The sequence below is a fragment of the Meriones unguiculatus genome, chromosome 11, assembly GCF_030254825.1.
Source record: "Meriones unguiculatus strain TT.TT164.6M chromosome 11, Bangor_MerUng_6.1, whole genome shotgun sequence".
Lineage (NCBI taxonomy): Eukaryota > Metazoa > Chordata > Mammalia > Rodentia > Muridae > Meriones > Meriones unguiculatus.
This window is the reverse complement of record NC_083359.1, coordinates 109,921,217-109,941,858: the sequence shown is the minus strand read 5'-3', so window position 1 is coordinate 109,941,858 and position 20,642 is coordinate 109,921,217. Positions and strand designations below refer to the sequence as shown.

Below are 20,642 nucleotides of genomic sequence, written 5' to 3'. Positions count from 1 at the left end.
GGCCGCTCGCAACTTCGGGCTCGCCGCGCCCGCCCGCCCGCCCGCCGGGCGTCAGCGCCTCGCGCGGCCCGCGCGCCCCCGCTCCGCCCGCCGCCGCCGGCCCGGGGATGCGGCGCTGAGGCGCCGTCGGGCGGGGAGCGGCTCGCGCGGCGCCGGGGCGCAGGGGCGCAGCCTCGCCGCGCCCGTCCCTCGCCGGACTCGCCGGCCGGCCTCCGCGGGAGGCGCGGAGCGCCGGGGTCGCCGAGATGTCGCTGCCGTCGCCGCCCGCGCCGACCGCCTGCGCCGCCATCTCGGCCTCGGAGAAGGTGGACGGCTTCACCCGGAAATCCGTGCGCAAGGCGCAGAGGCAGAAGCGCTCGCAGGGCTCCTCGCAGTTCCGCAGCCAGGGCGGCCAGGCGGAGCTGCACCCGCTGCCCCAGCTCAAAGGTAACCCGCCCGCCGCGCGCCCCCGCCCCGCCCGGCCCCGCTTTCTCCACCTTCCCCGCTCGCCCCTCCGTCGCCAGAGCCAGCGTCCCGGCCGACTCCGCTCACACCTCTGGCCCTGAGACGCAGCTCTACAGAGAAGGCTTAGAGCCGGGGGGTGGGGGCTGTCCCGCAGAAGACCCCGGCGCTCTGGGGAGAGGTTCGCAGGAGAGCGGGGACTCGCCTCCAAGGACCCCCGAAAGGTTTCGGACAGCAGTTCCGATTGGTATCCGTGCCCAGTGCCTTGCGGGAGCGCTCGGCCCGCCTTCGGCCTCACTTTCCCCACCGGCTTTGGAGGCTGTCCGTGAGTCGCCTCGTGGTGTTCCTGCCTGTTCTTCGAGAATGACTGGCTTCTGACTTAATAATTTTGCTTCTTACGAGCCAGGTGTCATTATGGAAAAGGTGGTTGCGTTCCTAGGTGTTTGAGAAGTTCTTGCAACCTGATAGAAATCCAGAGAATGATTTACAAGGCCAAGAAACTACAGGGTCAGGCCAAAATAGATAACTGACCAGCAGATATTTGAGTTCTTTTGACTGCGATCCAGCATCCCTTTCGAGGCCAGTCTGGTTCTGGTGTGTCTTTGAGTCTATGAATCCTGACTTAGTTTGTCGAGGAGTGTAAAGAGAATCCCAGATCAACTCAGCTGTTGACCAGCGACTGCTCTGGAGCCCCATTTAGACCCTGCTTCTGCCTGCCTCTTGGGGTGCTCTGAGTCAAGGGCACGCCGCACCTAGAATCGAACCGCCCTCTGACCACAGTGTACGTAGGTTTAGTGTGTGCGATCTCATTTACGACTGATTGTTTAACGTACATACCGCAGTTGTAGAGTTGGTGGAGCAGGGCCGTAAGGGAATGGAATGCCTTAAAATGGCCCTGCCGGCCTGCCAGGATGGTGGCTTGCCGCGCAGAGAGCTTTAATCAAGCTTTAATCCTTAATCAAGTTATTTTATGCTTTGACCGTCTCTCTTTGGTACTTCATGGCGAGCGAGAGTTATCCTTGCTCTTAGTGGAATACTCCGTCCTCTGACCTAACTGAATTCTGAGCGGAAGTTTAAACATCTGGTTAGCCTCGAGAGACGCAGCTTTGAAGATTTTGCTTTTAAAGCTGACAGGAGTTCATCAGATTCTAAGTTGCATGCTCTTTGGTTCGGGAAGTTGCAGCTAGCATAGATGTTTTTATGTAGAGTTTGGTCAGTAGTAGAAAAAAAGGAAACTATTAATTTTAGGCATTTGCATGTATAGTATCCCCTATAAGGTATTATTCACAATAAATTGGTGCAGACTCAATCAAGGAAATAAAATCCTCAAATAAGAAAAACTCCTTTTACTCCAGTTGTCAAAATGCTTGAAAAGTGATTTTTACGTAGAATTGTTTTACTTAGTACTTTGTGGGTGCCCTTGATACCACGGCGTTGTGTTTTCTGTCAGGAGTATCCCCACCCCCATTTGTGGGTTTAACACAAACAACAGCAGAGGAAACCCTTTAGTATGAGAGAGTTTTCCTTCCTGCTCCGAAATACAGTCTTAACTGTGGAGTGACTCAGATCCGTGGGCACCCAGCATCTTTCGAGTATTTATACCAGCCTGCTTACTTTACGCTTTGTCCACGCGCATCTAAACTGGAAAGGCGCCAAGTGGTTTTCTTAAAAGCAGATTGCGAGTAAGGATTAACAAAACAGTCCAACCTTTTCAGTTTATTTTTTGCAAAATCATGTAGGTGAGTGGGTTGCTGAAAATGTTAAAAATAAATAGTAAGTTTTTCCGAGAGCTACATGCTAGAAAATAAAATTAGGAACGTTTTATGTGAATCATTGTTTCTGGCCTTGAAACTTATGCTCATGTAGGTTGTAATTTTTCCGCCTAAAACTTGTTATTTGATAATGAACAATTAGGAAACTCGTTATTTAAAATAGGTAGTCTTTCAATGTGTTTATCCTATTTTGATTTATATTTCTGGAAAGGATTGGATTAGTAAAATAGCTGATCCCTTACATGTATACAACAGCCTAGTATTTTAAATAATTATCTTAAAACAAAATGACAAGCTATATTGTCTGTGACAGCTGGACAACCTAAAACTGTGCATCGTTAGTCCTTGTTATCTGTGTCTTCATACCCACGATGGTAATCCTGATATGCTCTTCTGTGACAGGCTAGAACTCTGTTGAGGCTTAAGCAGGTTAGTTCCAAACCTGTGGTTATTTGGGTGGTGCTCCGTCTGACTGTGCAGCTCTGGTGAGTCGGCAGCAGTGTGACCAGTAGTTTTGCTGTAAATTTATTTTACATAAACTTGAAGTAGTATGGCTGAGGAAGTTACAGTGGAGGGAGCCCCGGGTGAAAGTAAGGTTTTACTCTTCCTGAATTATTTTCCTTATCAGTAAAGTGGGAATGATACTGTCTCCCAGGATTGGAGGGACTAAGTGAAATAATTTAAGTGCCTAAAAATATGCAAAGAATGCCAACTCCTGCTCTGTTGTATGTGAGATCCAGATTAAGATATTTTTAAATGAAGAATTATTATAGTACCTAAATATAAGCTTTCCTAGAACATTATTTTTAAATATGCGTGTGCATGGCAGCGCAGGTGTCTGCAGAGGCCAGAGTGCTGGGGCTCTGGGAACGGAACTGGGGTCTGGGGAGGAGCACATGCTTTTAACCTGGGCTCATCTCCCCAGCCTGTAGGAATAACTTTTTTTTTTTTAAAATAAAAAAAGGAATCAGATTAGTCATTATGACCATACAGACATGTATTTCTCCTAGAATGTAGTCAGTAAACAGCAAGGAACAGAAACTGATTTGAGATTGAACTCTTCCTCCGATGAGGTGAAGAGGTTCCTGGAGAGGTGGCTCAGTGGGTAAGAGCACTGGCTCTTCTTCCTAGAGGTCCCAGGTTCCGATCCCAGCGACCACGTGGTGGTTCACAAGCGTCATCCGGGGACCCAGTGCCCTCCTCTGACCTGTGAGGACACCAGGTACACGAGTGGCACACAGACACACACCCCAACACAGGACAATAAATAACTGAACAGGAAGGTGAGGTAAAGAGCGTCCTGGGAATCATCCTTTACGTTGCTGATCTCTGAAGAACTGAGGCCAGGGCGTGGCTGCTAACTGAAGTAGCTTGCGGAGCAGTGGGGAAATGCATGGCTTGTTTCGTGCAGGTGTGTGGTCTTCTGGGTGAACTGTGACACACTTGGTTTGTTAGTTGTCCTGATTTGGGGAGGGGCTACTACCCATTTAACTTGAAGGCTGATGGAGATCCACAGGTTGTTATTACTGCAAACACAACCCCTTTGTAATTGGGAAAACAGTAAGGTGAGGTTGAAATTCATCTCAGCTGAGAGATGTGTTTTCAGCGGCCTATAACATTTTAGTTATTTTGGGACTATTTTCTGACTATTGTCATATCCCTTCCTTTTCCTTTTTAAGGATATACTTAGAAATCGCTAAATATAGCGTGCGTTAGTCTTCACGTGAAGAATCTTTTTTCCATTAAGGCTGACATCTTCAGAATTCCTATTTAGGATCACCCCCCCCCATTTATTTATTTATTTATTTGGTCATGTTTCTTAATTTGATTTTGGCTTATTTTTGGAAGCATCTAATTGAGAAAAGTGATAATCTAGGAAAATATATCTAGCAGATTGGTAAGGCCATTGGGGTAGAGTGCTGTCCTGTAGGTAGCAGGCTGGGATCATGTCCCTGCTTCGGTGAGGACTCGCCATTGCTTTGGGCTAGTTGATCAGTCCCTGTGAACTTCGCTTTCAGCTGTGAGAAAAGCTTTCTCCTTGGTAATGACTCTGAAGACAGGCCTTTAGGTTAGTATTGCCCTTTTGAGTTTTAGAGACAAAGGTTTAGCTACAAAATAATACATTTGGGAAATAAGGTTTTTGTTTTTAATTTTCTTGCTTGTTTTGTTCATCTATCTTTTGACATAGTGTCATCAGGGGTAGATTTGCGTCTGTGTTTTTGTTTTGCATACTGTATGCTACACTGCGTAGCCTTCTATCCACTTGGAAAGCTTAAAAGTAACGCGCACACCTGGCCCATGCCTTGGTCTGCCTCAGTTACTCTAAGGCCGTGGGCAGGCAGCGTGTTTATCTTTGACACTCCCAGGATGATTCTCACGTGCAGTTCAGAGTGAGATCCCAGCGTCACTAATACAGTGATACAGCATTGGGCATTTGCTGCTTTAATTCATAACTGAAGCTTTGTCTTTCTCTCCGGTCCGGCTCCTTACTCTCAACTCAGCCCATTAACTTTTCCTGCCCTCATTCACCCTCTGGAGTTTACAGTTCACTCTCTTAACTCTGCTGCCCCCCTATGGCTGGCTAATTCGAGCTTTTCTAGAGGGAAGGATGTCAGCGTCCTTTATTTCTTGCTTTATTATCTAAATGAAAGCCCAGCTGTTGTTATTCAGTGCCCAGTGATCAGATTTGTTTTAGAGCTGAGATTGAGCAGGCAAGAATTGAGATCATATGATTGAGTTTGGCTTAACTTTAATCCCATCTTTCAGGATCACAGGTAATGATGCCAGTCACTTTGGAGTATCAAACTGATGTCTTCTATTTCTTGAAGATCTTAGCCTAATATTTCTACTGGGTATATCAAATAAAGTGTAATGGTTTTGCATACCCTTGATCTGGCCACTCTGGAGTCAGACAGAACTCCGAGTTTGAGGCCATTCTGGCCTACATAGCAAATTCCAGGACAACTTAGATTGCATAGTGGACCTGTCTTTAAAAAAAAAAAAAAAAAGGGAAAGTGAACTGTTGAGTTTTAACTGTTTGGGGTCATGCCTTATGTTTGTATTATATCAAGTGTTTTCTTCCAGAGCATCTTTCTTCCTTCCTTTCCCTTTTCGATTTGATTGTTTATACAGTTTTTTGCCTGCGTGCCAGAAGAGGGCACCAGATCTCATTGTAGATAGTTGTGAGCCACTATGTGGATGCTGGGAATTGAACTCTGGACCTTTGGAAGAACAGTCAGTGCTCTTAACCTCTGAGCCTTCTCTCCAGCCCCAGAGCATTTTTCATGCTGACAGTTAACTTAACCTTGACCATGTTTTTTTGTGAAAGGTAATGGTGAGGCTAAAAGCCAGTTTTAATCCATTTTCCTATTGCCGTTGGCCTTTCTGCTAACCACTTTAAATCATACTAGCATTTGTTGATTTTAATATGTGGTAGTTTTCTTTCCAGAACAACATGGCAGATTTTATTTTGCAAAGTGGCTGTCTAGACTAAGGACAGTGTAACAAATGTCAGGTCGGCACAGCTGCTGTTTTGTGAGACTGTGGTTGTCTGTACTCATGACCTTCCCACCTTATAGTGGGCTCCAGGGTGTTCAGCATTGACTGTCAGAGATACGTTCTCTTTTCATGCCTAAAACAGTGCAGGCTAAGTAAAGGAATTCTGATTTCTTAGTACTTTGATAGTAAAAAGTAAATATGGGGTTGGCTTGGTTTTGCTTTAGTGTATGTGCTGCTGAAGGGAGCACAGTAAATACTGGATTAAAACAAAGGTACTTGCTATTACATTTGCTATAGTGTGGGCTAATACAGATTATTCTAGAAAAGCAGTCATGTAAAGTTGTGTGGAAAAGTAATATAACATTGATGCAGATAAAGATTTATGCGTATTTAAAATTGGATAAAATGAGAGCTTATATTTATATTTTGTATTCCATTTATCTATCTATCTATCTATCTATTTATCTATGTATTTATTTATTTTGTGATAGGTTCTCACTGTGTAGCCTGGACCTCAGACTTACTACTGTGTAGCCCAGAGTGGCCTTGAACTCATGATCCTCCTCCTTCCCAAATGATGGTATTACATGCCTGTAGGACCGTGTCCAGCTAGTTTACATTAATCTCTAAATTTGAAGTTCAGTCTTAATTTACGAGGATTCCTTGAAGGAAGTAAAAGAAACAGATTAATGTATGACCACTCTGGAAATCAATCTGGTGCTTCCTCAGACAACTAGGATTAGTGCTTCCTCAAGTTCCAGCTATACCACTCTTAGGCATATACCCAAAAGAGGCTCAAGTACACAATAAGGACTTTTGCTCAACCATGTTTTGTAGCAGCCTTATTGCATAGTGGACCTGTCTTTTAAAAAAAGTTAAAAAAAAAAAAAAAAAAGGGAAAGTGAACTGTTGAGTTTTAACTGTTTGGGGTCATGCCTTATGTTTGTGTTATATCAAGTGTTTTCTTCCAGAGCATCTTTCTTCCCTCCCTTCCCTTCTTTCTTTTCGATTTAATTGTTTATACAGTTTTCTGGAAGAGGGCACCAGATCTCATTGTAGATGGTTATGAGCTACTATGAGCCTTATTTGTAATAGCCAGAAGCTGGAAACAACCCAGATGCCCCTCAGTGGAGGAATGGATACAGACATTGTGGTACATCTGCACGATGGAATATTACTCAGCAATAAAAAACAAGGAAATCATGAAATTTGCAGGTAAATGGTAGGATCTGGAAAAGATCATCCTGAGTGAGCTATCCCAGAAGCAGAAAGACACACATGGTATATACTCACTCATATAGAATAGGATAAACATACTAATATCTGTACACCTAAAGAAACTAATCAAGACGGAGGACTTTTGCTAAAATGCTCCATCCCTATCCAGAAAGTCAAAGAGGATGGACATCATAAGAAGGAGAAAAAAGGGAACAAGTCAGGAGCCTGACACAGAGGACCTCTGAAAGGCTCTGCCCTGCAGACTATCAAAGTAGATGCTGAGACTTATGGCCAATCTTTGGGCAGAGTGTAGGGAACCTTATGTAAGAAGTGGGAAACAGTAAGATCTGGAGAGGACAGGAACTCCAAAAGGAGAGCAACAGAACCAAAAATCTGAGCACAGGGGTCTTTCCCGAGACTCATACTCCAACCAAGGACCATGCATGGAGATAACCTAAGACCCCCTGCACAGATGTAGCCCATGGCAGTTCAGTATCCAAGTGGGTTCCATAGTAATAGGAACAGGGACTGTCTCTGACATGAAATGATTGGTCTGCTCTTTAATTACCTCTTCCTGAGGGGGGAAGCAGCATTACCAGGCCACAGAGGAAGACAATGCAGCCATTCCTGATGAGACCTAATTGACTAGGATCAGAAGGAAGGAAAAGAAGACCTCCCTATCAATGGACTTGGGGAGGGGCATGCGTGCAGAGGGGGGAGGAAGGGAGGGTTTGGGACTAGAGGAGGGAGGGAACCATAGGGGGGGATACAAAGTGAATAAAGTGTAATTAATAAAGAATTAAAAAAAAAAGAAACAGATTAAAATGTGTAGTTACTTTTAGTCTATTATTGCATAACAAGAAATCCAATTGCTGAACGTTTGACATGACTGGCTGGTCTGTGTAGAACAGACTATTTGTGTGAGCAATAATTGAGTAATAAGTGGTTTCAAGACTATTTTTTATATACATCTTTTTGAACTTGTCCCTGGAGAACTTTGATTTTGTAAGCTTTTGAGTAAGGAGGAATTTTAGAAACCCTATCATTTTGGTTCACATTTCCTTAAAGAAACTTAGTGGGTTTCATTTGCTCATGCCTATCGTTTCTGTAGTTTACTTGCTAGGGTAGGTTTACATGGTCAAAGAGAACCTTTTCTCACTCGGATACTGAACAAAAGAGATTTCTTGGGATCACACCCCTCCTGGAACAGCTAAATCACCTCCTCCAGCCACCGTGAGTTCTAGTTGAGCCCCTAGCTCCGAACAGGAAGCCTCAGAAGCCAGCCTCCGGGGCCTCCTTTGGGAGCTGGTTTCGCTCTTGTTCCAAGTACATAGCAGTCTAGGCATTTTGTCTGAGAGTCTCTGAAGAGAGGAGGGGTTTGCTCAGTTGCAGGATGCCAGGGGAGTGTGTGAGAACAGCCCACTCTATTTTTGTTATGGGAGAAGGGAAAAGAAAACTTCCAGGAGAAAGAATCAGCTGAGACCTAACAGCTAACTGGCCGGAAGGTGTTAGCAAAGAGAGACGGGGTCTCAGGCCCACCATCAGGATGCGCAGACCCGCAGTGGAGCACCGCACATCGGAGGGGTGCCAGCTTTTGTGGTTAGGGAGGACTCCGGAGCAGCGCTTTGGAGCTTGCTTTACTTTGGGATGTTGTGGTAAAGAGTGGGGACAGGCATTACACTGCGGTTACCCCGACTGTCCCCGTGAGGAGTGTGGGAGATGGAATAGGGACGCCAGCCTTGTGATCTTTACACGAGATGATGACAATAGCCTTCCTAAATGGAGATGGAGTGGCGCCTTAGACAGGGCTTAGTGAAGAACTCACTTAACACCTAGGTGTGTGATAGCAGTTTGTCAGGGGATAGCCCAGGGTAGCCTCAGACTCAACAATCCTGCCTTACTTAGCTGTCTCAGTGATAAGATTACAGGATTTCAGACAAATCAGATTTGGGGGGAAATAATAATATTTTTGTTGATAGTGCTTAAAAATTAGTTTTTGAGGCAGGATCACACTGAGCACAGGCTGGCCTCAAACTCGTGGTGATCTGCCTTAGCCTTCCAAGTGCTGAAGTTACAGATGTGAGCCACAGGGCCAGGCTTTAAAAGTAACTGCTGTTTGGTGGGGCACTGAGGCGAGGCTGCCTTTTGGGAAATTCCTTTGGGTGTACAGCTGAACACATGTGCATGTGGTGGTCTTCAGCTCGCCGGTGGTGTTGGAAGCAGTGGAAGCTGAAGCGCTGCTCAGGAGAAATGTGTAGAATGAGAAGAGGCCAGGGCACACCGGCATCTGGAGAGGCGGGGGAGACAGTATGCACCACACCAAAGCCTCGGGTAGGAGAGGGCTAGTCGCTGGGTGGGTAGAGCGAATGACAGCAGAAAAGTCACTCAAGTCCATGCTGTTGGCAGTCTTCATTCTGGGGTCATTGGTTATTTGGGGGTGGGGAACATTGCAGAGGTTTGATAGACTTGAAGTGAGACACCTGTAGGGTAAAGATTAAGAGTGTGTGTGTGGTCATTTAAACATGGGCTACTAAGATGGTTCTTCGGTGGTTAAGATTACTGGCTGCTCTTCCACAGGACCTGGGGTTCATATCCCAGCACCTATATAGCATTAACAACAGTTCTAACTCCCAGCCCCGAGGCTCTCTCACACTTTTCTGGCCTTCTTCAGGTGTATGGACGGTATACAGACACACATGCAGGCAAAACCACCCATACACATTAAAAAAAAAACAAACCTTAAAAAGATATGTGTTGTAGCTGCAAAAGGGGGAATGGATTGTGGACCAGTGTATTGAGGGAGGAGTACCTGGTTGGGAGGTTGTTTTTACAGCCTCATTAAGGCAAGCTACAGCTCCATCCAGAGGGTAGCTGCAGAGCCAGGGAGGGGTTTGTTGGGGTTTATTGGCAGTCCTTACAGGTAGGGCGGTTAGCTCATTGTCTGGAGTGGGAAGAGGTGGCATGTGAAGGGGAGTCATCTCAAGGTGTTTTCTCCTGGACACTTGGATGACCACCACCACGAGTGTTCTGGAAAAGAACCAGGTAGAGATGGAGATCCCATTTTATTTTATAAACTTTACATTTTAAAAATACAGTTCTAAATATCAAAAAGGCCTTTGGATTTTTTTGTTCCGCATTTTTATGTGTGTGCACACTCATGCATGTGTGATGGTCAGAAGACAACATGCAGGAGTTGGTTCTCTCTACCACGTGTGTTCTCAGCATGGATGCAGGTCGACAGACGTAGAGGCAGGCGCCGTGATCCTGACCCACCTCACCAGGATCAGTACCTGTGAACATTGTTTTACCTTCAGCAGCTGCTCAGACTCCCAGGTTTGCTTATGAAGGACCTGTCCATTGGGGGGGGTCTTCTGTGTGCACAGTGCAGGTGTTAGCTGAGGGGGACAGGATTCTGGGAGAAGTGTGTGAGCTCCTCAGCTGTCTGCTGTGTGCCTTAGACCAGAGGCTTTGAAAACTGGTATGTTCCCACACCACACACACAGCCTGCAGGTTGTTTATTGAGTGGGATAAAGAGGCAAACACTATTGGTAAGTTGATTTAAAGGAAAACATAAGGTCATAGTTAACAATTCTATGTTTTATGACTTGTTTTTCTATTGCTGCAAGGAGACACCGTGAACAAGGAAGGCAGCTTGTAGAGGAGAGAGTTTATTGAGAATCTATACTTTGAGAGAGTTAAAGTTCATAACCGTCACGTCTGAGCATGGCAGCAGGTGGGCACGGTGCTGAGAGCCTGCGTCTTATCATCTGCACAAGGCAGGTGGGCTGGGGTGGGAGAACTGTCTGGGACTAAGCTTTAGAGACTCAAAGGCCACCCTCAGTGCCATGCACCCTTCAACGAGGCCACATCCACAATCTCTCTCAGCCAGTCACACCAACTAGGGACCAGATACTGCAAACCACCACGGTAACTGAGTACCGTGTAGCTAGACCAGCGTTCTGGTATAGCGTCTAGGTTAGGTTTATTCTTTGCTGACCCCTCACAGTTTAACCTTCTCACTTCCCTGAAGTTAAACTGAAGGTGTTTGTTGAATGCATTTAAGTAAAACTGAGCACTTGTTTCTGTCTGTGCAAGAGAAAGACTAGTGGTTCAGAGCGTTCCAAGAAAGCTGCTGGCTTCTTAGGTGCTTGACAACTGGGGAACATTTAACACTGTCCCTACTGCCCTTAAATCACCTAAAGTTTGTTCTAAAAATAATGGAGAACATTGGCTTTCTGAATGGACCCTGATAATTGTCAGTGGCACAGCACATTTGTGACACAGCTAGATTTGTAATCAGAGTCACTGCCACTCAGAGTTACAGTTATCTGAAAGTGTTAGCTTGAATGTGCAGTCCCAGATTGCCAAGAGCTGAGGCCACTTACCCAGCTCTCGTCTGGGGATCTGTGCACAGGGTACTGGAATTCTGTTATGCTGCAGCCACGTTTACACGTACTGTCTTTCCTATTGGCTCCCCCAGTTTGAAAGCTGGAAATAATGTGGGCTGAGATAACTGAGATTTGCATATAAACGTAGTTAGGAAAACTTGTCAGACACTTCAATAGTTTTGGTCTCCCGAAGTCTCTAGAGATGAAATTGGACAGTTCTGTGCCATCTCTTTAAGGTGTCAGGTGCGTTTGTGCGGGCAGTCGGTGTGCAGCCCTAACTTGAAGGAAGTGGCCCCGGAGGCGGCTGTGCTTTGAAGTCCTGCTTCCTCCCTGGGGGTCATGGGCCTCCCATGATGGCCCTGGTGCTTGGTCTAGCTGATAGCTGGCATGGCTGTGGTACCTGGATGACCCTGCACACACTTGGAAACTCATTTTTAGTTCTAAAGCAGGAATGACTATTTTAGGATGTAATATTTGGTGTGAGTCACAAGTCTCAGTTTTCATTGTTTTCTGAAATAAACTGATTTAAAGAATACACAGTGAGAAATACCTTTCTTAACTACCTTGTTTCTTTATGCGGCTCTTTAAAAAGAGCTTGTGGATTATTGAAAACAAAACTCCCCTTTCGGAGCAAACCTCAGATTTGACACCGCATGCTTCGCTGTCAGAGGCACCGGGGGCTGTGGGTGGTTCACCTGGTGCTTTAACTTCATGGGACGTTACAAACAGCATGATTTTTCTGAAAGGGAAATAACAGTTTTGAACTGATTCTGAATAAAGTACTTCTGGAAGTGCTGAATTGGAACGTTTGAAACCGTGGTTATAAATTCTATATACTAGACGGGATGGTTCAGTAGGCAGAAAGTGCTTGGTGCCAAGCCCAGGGACCACCCCATGCCCCGAGACCAGATACTCAGCCTAAAATAAATAAGTTTCACAAAATAAGAGGAAGTTTCTTTTTTAAACTTTTATTTCCTTACTTATTTCTATGTCTGTATACATGAGTTTAAACTTTTATTTCCTTGCTTATTTCTATGTCTGTATACATGAGTGTTCAGGCACAGGCATGCCTTGGTAAACATGGAGGGGTCTGGGATGCAGCTCAAGCTGTCAGGCTTGCCTGCCTGCTGAGCTGCCCCTCTGGCTCAGAAATGGTTTCTTCTTTAACTTTTGTTGTTGCTGTTTTGTTTTTTTGAGACAGGGTTTCCCTATGTAGCCTTGGCTGTTTTGTGCTTACTTTGTAGACCAGGCTGGCCTCAACTCACAGAGATCTGCCTGTCTCTGCCTTTCCAAGTGCTGGGATTACAGGTATGTGCCACCATGCTTGGCTTATTTAAAAAAAATTTTTTTTATGAGTGTTGAGGATTGAATGAGAAGCAGTAACTGCTGTGAATATTTCTAAGAGTCTTGTTTAAGGAGTTTATACATTGATCTATTAGAAAATCCAGTTAAATCCATCCTTTTTTTCCAGAAAAATTGATTGACTATCTTTAGGTTTTCACACCCAGCTGAGGGTGAAGGAAGTGGAGCCAGCCAGCAGCTGAGCTTCTGCTGCGTGTTGGAGTGCCTGCTGAGGAAGGTACCGTGTTCTGAGTCAAGCAGGGGTGTAAGACTTGTTGAGATAGACGTCCTGACAGCTGTAAAGTGAGGGAGCTGGAGCTGCCTTAGCTTTCTATTCCTTTTGTAAAGATCTGTTTAGAATCCCACATACTCTTGTCTTATGAATGGCGGGTTTCATATTCAAATGAGATTAGGGGGATGACATAAGTTTTGCATTTATTCTTCCAAGAGGCAGTTGTCAGCTGGTTGGTTTCCACAGAGGGTCCATAGAGCATGCCTAGGGGCTCGTCTTTGTTCCTGCTCTCGCCGCTTTACCAAAAGTGACATTTGAAATTAAAAAGGTAATATATAATTAGCTTCCCTTCTTCCTTCCCTCCTCCTTCCATCTTTTGCTGCCTCTCCCCTCCTCTCTTTTCCTCTTTCCTTTCTTGACTGGGTTATGTAGCCCAGGCCAGCCTGGCGCTCTCTGTTCTCCTACCGAAGCCGTCAAAAGATTGAGATTATAAGCATGTGCCACCTTACCCAGCTTACCGTAAGTTTTTTTAATGATCACTGTGCTTTCACCTTTCTATAGCAATAGTTATAGATACAGTTTTATTTGGATGGAATTAAAGCTGTTGTTAAGTTTTAGGCAGTGTTCCAGTGGTTGATCTTTTTTTAAAGAATTACTTATTTATTTATTATTTTAACAGCATTCTGCCTGTGTGTGCACCTGTGCACCAGATCTCACTACAGACGGCTGTGAGCCACCATGTGGTTACTGGGAACTGAACTCAGGACCCTTAGGAAGAACAGCCAGTATTCCTAACCTCTGAGCCATCTCTCCAGCCCCCCAGTGGCTAATCTTAATACAGACATTAAAATATCAGACTGACAGTGTGAATGTTAGTTTCCTAACATATGATGTCTGTACTTTTTTCTCACCATTTTCAGTTGTAATGAAATTCTTAACTAAGTCATACTTACTAAGAGTGCTGAGTCATTTTTTAAAATTTTTTTAATTTTTTATTAATTACAGTTATATTCACTTTGTATCCCCCCATAAGCCCCTCCCTCCTCCCCTCCCAGCCCCACCCTCCCTCCGCCTTCTTCTCGATTGCCTCTCCCAAGTCCACTGATAGGGGAGGTCCTCCTCTCCTTCCTTCTGATCTTAGTCTATCAGATCCCATCAGGAATGGCTGCATTGTCCTCTGCTGTGGCCTGGTAGGGCTGCTCTCCCCTCAGGGGGAGGTGATCAAAGAACAGGCCTATCAGATTATGTCAGAGGCAGTTCCTCTTCCCATTACTATGTAACCCATTTGGACACTAAACTGCCATGGGCTACATCTGTGCAGGGGTTCTAGGTTATCTCCATACATGTTCCTTGGTTGGAATATGAGTCCCTGGGGAGACCCCTGTGTTCAAAATTTCTGGTTCTGTTGCTCTCCTTGTGGAGCTCCTGTCCTCTCCAGATCTTACTATTTCCCACTTCTTACCAAACTCATTCTATGAAGCCACAGTCACCTTGGTACCTAAACCTCACAAAGACTCAACAAAGAAAGAAAATTTTAGGCCAATTTCCCTTATGAACATTGATGCAAAAATACTCAACAAAATACTTGTAAACCGAATACAAGAACACATCAAAGATATCATCCACTATGACCAAGTAGGCTTCATCCCAGGCATGCAGGGGTGGTATACGGAAATCCATCAATGTGATCCACCATATTAACAAACTGAAAGAAAAAAACCACATGATAATCTCTCTAGATGCTGAAAAAGCATTTGACAAAATCCAGCATCCATTTATGTTTAAGGTATTGGAGAGATCAGGGATACAAGGCACATTTTTTAGTACATATAAATATTTCCATTGCTTCCTTACTATAGCCTGCCTTTAGTTTTAGGTAAAAGCTAGTTTAAGCTCTTGGTTACAATGTTCTTGGGCATTGCTAAAAGCTGCATGTCCTGTATTATTCTCTTCGTTAGAATTCTGGACCACATCCTCAGCCTGCCCCTGAGTAGTGGTGCTGGCGGCTGGGACACTGCACTTGTTTTATGATTTGTAACATGACTCCTATGTGAGGTGTTGCTTTAGATTTCAAATAAATGAGCAGCAGTAACTGGGGGTATGGTTTATCAAATTATCTTATTACAGATTATGCCTGCTCTTTCAAATACTTGTAATTAAACACAGCGCGAACAAATGAAAAAGTTGAAATAACTCAATTGTGCCTGGGTGTCTCACATTGACTTAATGAAGATGGTGAAGAAGAGGAGAGCTTTAAGACAGGCTGGTCAGGAATCAGTGTTCCCTTTCTGTCTGGCAGCAGCCATCAGGTGAGCTGAGATACAAATGCACACAAATACACCCAGGAGCTCTGGAAGCACCAGCAGTCTGGTGTGAGAGTCCGCTGCTGGCAGTGCTGACAGCTTGCTGTGCTGCACAGGCCTCCCACCTCACCCAGCCCAGGGAAGCTGGGAGGCTGGGATAGAAGGGGAAGCAAGGCTGTGTCAAGGTGTTGACCAGCTGAAGTTTGTCTGAAGCCTTCCGTCTGTTGCTGAGGAGAGAGCCAGATGCCATTGTGAGTCTTTGAGAGTCCTGAATTCTCGCTGGGCTGCTGAAGATTTCCCATCCAATCCTTTGAGTTATTCTCATTGGTCCATTCCATAAAGCTATCAGAAGAAACCTGACACCCAGCAAATCTCCACCCCAGTCCATATGGCTGCAAGGGCTATGGCTTGGAAAGGGCCAGTTTCACCACAGTTGTTGGCTGCGGCTCCTCATCTCTACCGTTACCATGAATGCACTCACTGTCCTTAGAAGTCATACTCAATAAGTAATTTACAAGAGAAAAAATCCAAATACCAGTTTTCTTCAACGTGGTTTTGAAACCTTGAGAAGTGAGATTACAGACTAGCCAGCGAGGGCTGGCGCACTCCTTTAATCCCAGCACTTGGAGGCAGAGGCAGGTGGACTTCTGTGACCAGATCTACACAGTGAGTCCAGGACAATCAAGACTATACAAAGAAACACTATCTCAAACAAACAAACAAAACGAAACAAAACAAAAAAACAGGCTAGACTTTCTGCTGAGATGCCCTTGTGTAGTATTAGCAAAACTATACTTTAGGGCCACATTGCTGTAGTTATTTAGTTAAAATATTTTTTGTTTGAGACAGGGTCTTGCTATTTGCTCTGGCTGTCCTGGAGCTCATTTTGTAGACCAGGCTGGTCTCGAACTCACAGAGATCACCTGCCTCTGCCTCCTTCGAGCTAAGATTAAAGGTGTACACCATCACACCCATCTTCACTGTAGCAATTTTTGACAGGTTGGCAAAGTGTTCTGCAAAGTAATCTATGTAGCCATCATTGTTCCATATGCTTTTGCTAGGTCTTTATTTTGTTTGTGGATTTTGGAGTTCTCATTTACTGGTCCTTATAAAATTTTCCTGAATCCAGTTTAGTGTTACAAGGTACAGATCCTTTATAAAGATAAAAGAAGGGATCTGAGCACGTGTGTGTGTGTGTGTGTGTGTGTGTGTGTGTGTGTGTGTGAGAGATAGACTGACATTTGTATGATGTGATTAGAGTTGTTAGTACAGCTGACATGTAACCTGTGCTGTCTCTCAGTAACGTCAGGTAATTTGATAGGAAAGGATTTGGAGCTTAGAACTGGACTGCATTTTAAAAAGAGCCTTATTAGGAAAACATTTACCGGACTGAAGATGTTCAGTTGCTGGGGTGCTTGCTGTGTACACACAACCCGGGTTCACATAAGCAGGGCTGCACAAAACAGACTGGAGCCGTGTGCTTGTAACCGCAGTTCCTGGAAGCTAGGGGCGGGAGGGTCAGGGGTCAGGGTGGTCCTCGGCTGCACAACAGATTTGAGGCCATTTTGGGATACTTGAGACCCTGCCTCAAAAAAAGATGAAGATTCACACAGCGTATAACCACCCGTTTCCATAGCTAAATAGGCCAGTACGTTCACAAACGCAGGCCACCGTCAGCGTCGGCTTTAGAGTGCCTTTCATCACTCAGGTTTTTATCTGATGTTCATCTTGCTTTCCTTTTTAAAAATGGCCTTGTTGGGTATAAGATTTGTGGTCCAGTGTTTTGAGACTTTGAATGTGATTCTATACTCTGGCCTCTGTTTTCTTGGTTGACAATTCAACTGTTAATCTTATGTCCTACAAATAATTACTTTTATCTCAGTATTTTAAAGATTTTGTTCTTGTCTAATTTTCACTGCACTGACTGTAGTTTATGGATCGCCTTGGTTTTATCCTTCCTTTTGGTTTTTCAGTTTACATTTGTTTGTTTGCTGTGTGTGCCTATGGATACCACAGAACGCGTGTCAGAGGATAACTTTCAGAAGCCCATTCTTCCCTTCCACCGTGCGGATTCTAGCTTGGTAACAGGCACCTTCCTGGATGAGCCATCTTGCTGGCTTGAATTGATTCATTTTCGGAACTCACTGAGCTGCTTAGATAGACTGGGTTAGAACTATTCAGTGTATTTGCAAAGTTTTTGTCGCTCTTTCTTCAAATGTTTTCCTGCTCCTTTTATCTCTGTGGTACTTCCATTATGAATACTTTAGGGCACTAAAGCTCGGTCCATTTTCTTCCATTTCTAAAAATTAGATTTATTCGTTTTATTTTATATGTGGACGTTTTGCTTGCATCTGTATTATGTGTTCCACCATGTGTGTTTGGTGCCTGTGGAGGTTAAAAGAGAGCATTGGATTCCCTGAAACTGAGTAATGTGTGGTGATAAATCACCGTGGGGTGCTGGGACTTGAACCCAGGTCCTCTACAAGAGCAGCCAGTGCTCTAAACTTTTGAGCCATCTTTCCAGCTCTTCTTTCAGTCTTTAAGATTGGAATGTATCTCTTGATATGTCTTTCAGTTCCTGATGAGTTCCTTTAGTGATTGTTTTCATTTTGTTAGATTTCTTTTTTTTTTAAGAGTCATTTATTTATTTTATGTATATGAATGATCTATTTTCATGCACAGCAGAAGAGGGAATCACATTCCTTATAAATGGTTGTGAGCCACCATGTGTGGTTTCTGGAAGTGAACTCAGGACCTCCGGAAGAGCAGTCAGTGCTCTTAACCACTGAGGCATCTCCTTAAACCTGTAATTTCCATTTTTTAATTGGTGTTTTTTCCTCTTTATTGTTGTTCTCTATCTGACATGACATTGTATGACAGTTTTCTTTAATCAGGGTTTCTTTTGAATAATGGCTACTTGAAAATCATGTTCTGTTAAATCTAGTGTGAACTCTCACAAGCAACTAAGTTATGCGTTTCTTCTTGTTAACCTATGGGCTGTACTTCTCCAGACAGCGAGAGGGAGGGCTGCGAGTAGGAAGGGTGTGAACATGACGTTTAAAACGTGTGTTGGGTGCTGATCTCACCCCTGGGGATTGTTGTCGTTACTCGCTTGTGTGTTTAGTGGCTGGGTACACAGTCCCTCACCCACATGATACTGTGTTCCTCAGGGAGGCGCAGCTTTGGGTGTGCGCAGTCGACCTGGGGAGACACTGGTCTTAGTAGGCTTCTCTTCTCCTGGCAGTACTCCTGCCTCTCAGTTCTGCTTATTTCCACCTGACTGCTCAGTGGCTTTTAGCAATGCTATAGGGCACAGTTGGTCTAATCCAGTTCAGACTGTAAGGGATTTATGCCAGTGATCTTGTTCTTATACCAGAAGGCTCCTCCAGGCTGTCCCCTTTTGCAGATCTCTTCTGAAAATGAGTGGGCCTGGGGTTATCTCATGTCCTGGGTGAGTCTAGAAATCTCTCTCCTTCGTCACAGCCGCTGCTGTGTCTGAGGGTACCTGTAAGCTAAAGGGTCCTTTGAGAAAGCAGGGCTGACTTTATGGAAGGGTCATTGTAGGTTAGCCTGGGGTGGTTGGTGCTGCTGTCCTTGGCTCTCTTCATTTTTCACACCAGTCTTTAAATGCTCTTTTATTGTTTGTTTTAAAACTTTATTTTGAGAAAGGTCTTGCTGTGTAGCCCTCACTATGTGTAGACCAGGCTAGCCTTGAATTTTTGGTGATTCTTCTGCTCAGCCTCTCAAGTGCTGGAATTACAGGCATGAACCACCATCCTGGGCTATATGGTTGTTTTAAAGTGAACTTTGGGGGAAGGAAGCAGGAGGTCTGAGGAATTCTTACCCTTGTCTTCTTGGAAGTTGGTCTTTGACTTAGTACAATTTAACTTGTTTTAGAGTAGTAATTAGTACCTTTTATCTAGGCTATCATAGCTTTTAGGTACAAAATTATGCACTTGTATTTTAAATCTTAGAGGATATGGGGAAATTCTTGAAGTAAATAGCTTTCTAAAAATGACACAAGAAACAAAAATTTCAATACGTGTGTCTTATTTGATTGAATCTGAATTACTAAAAATAAAATTACAGAGCAGTGTCACTTATGAACATAACTTGAAAATCTTGAGTAAAATATTGGCAAATTGAATTGAATTCTGAAATATATAGGTAGAATATAGTGTATTGGCCATGTTAGATTCATGCCAGGGATGTAAACCTGGCTTTTTTTTTCTTTTTTAATGACAGTCCTTTCTTGGCCTTTAGCCCATGATCTAGTGTAAAACATGACTATCCTTGGTTTTTGACAAAGATGTAAAGACTAGGGTTTGAAGAAAAGCCCACCTCCTTAGCAGCAGAGCCAGAAAAGCTGGGTTCCCGTGTAGGAGAAGGAGACCTCATCCATGTCTACCATGATGCACGCTAATCAGCTCAGGGTGGATCAGAGGCCTTAAGTTAGTAAACTTGACTTTGAAGCTTCTGGAAGTAAAATGCTTCCTAATAGTTGTCGGGCAAGGGCATGCTGGAAAGGATTCCAACTGCCCAAGAAATAACCCCAAGAATTGGCACAATTGGGATTACACGAAATGAAGCTTCTCCACAGCAAAGGAAACATTTCAGAGACAGCTTACTGAACAGGGCCATCTTGAATCTTGGCTGTCTACTCATCAGACCAGGGATTTGTCCAAATATATAAAGAAAGCTGCAAAAATTTAACACATATAAATTATCCAGTCAGTAAATGAACTAATAGCCAAATAGTTCTCGATATAAGAAATAAAATGGCCAGTAGTACTTTAAAAGTGTTGACTATCCTTAGCCATTAGAACTTGCAAATTAAAACTGTCGTGAGAGCCTGCCTCACCCATGCCGGACGGCTAGCAAGAAGACAGATGCCAGCAAGGTACCGCTAGGGAAGGCATGCTGGGCAGCCACTGGAAATGACTGTGGGAGTTCTCTAACAGCTAAGAATAGGCCTGCCCTAGAGCCCAGCTCCTCCACTCTTGGTGGATGTCCAAAGGACTCTTAGGTCAGCATGTTACAGAGATAACTTACACACTATGCTAGTCACAATAGCCAAAAATGAAGCCAGCCTAGATTCTTTCACACAAAGAATGTCGTACGTACATATTTTATTCCCCTTGTATTGGGGTTGTCTAGAGGAACAGAATTGATTGAATCTATATTAAAAGGGAATTTATCCATCAATGTTAGTTTTCTCATTGCTCGGACAAAAGCACCGGGTACAAATGAAGGAAGAAGGGTTTTCTTTTCAGCTGGTGATCTTGGGCAGAACAGAATCGTGTGGAGCTGGAGCTTCTTCACCGCGGGTGGACAGGAAGCTGTTATACTTTTCAGAGGCGTGCCCCAGGACCTGTTTCCTCCAGCTAGGCTTACCTTCTGAACTTTCCATTGGCCACCAAAGTGCCACCAACCAGCTGGGAACCAACAG

At 44.4% G+C, this 20,642-nt stretch overlaps 1 protein-coding gene across 1 annotated transcript in view; it reads left to right on the top strand.

Moving 5' to 3' along the window:
• The first annotated feature begins 245 nt into the window (after positions 1 to 245).
• Positions 246 to 20,642, top strand: part of Ppp2r5a (protein phosphatase 2 regulatory subunit B'alpha) — a 46,131-nt gene continuing 25,734 nt past the window's right edge. Inside the window, exon 1 of the mRNA XM_060364926.1 lies at positions 246 to 426. Coding sequence (XP_060220909.1) covers positions 246 to 426 — 181 coding nt within the window. The remainder of the gene's footprint in view (positions 427 to 20,642) is intronic.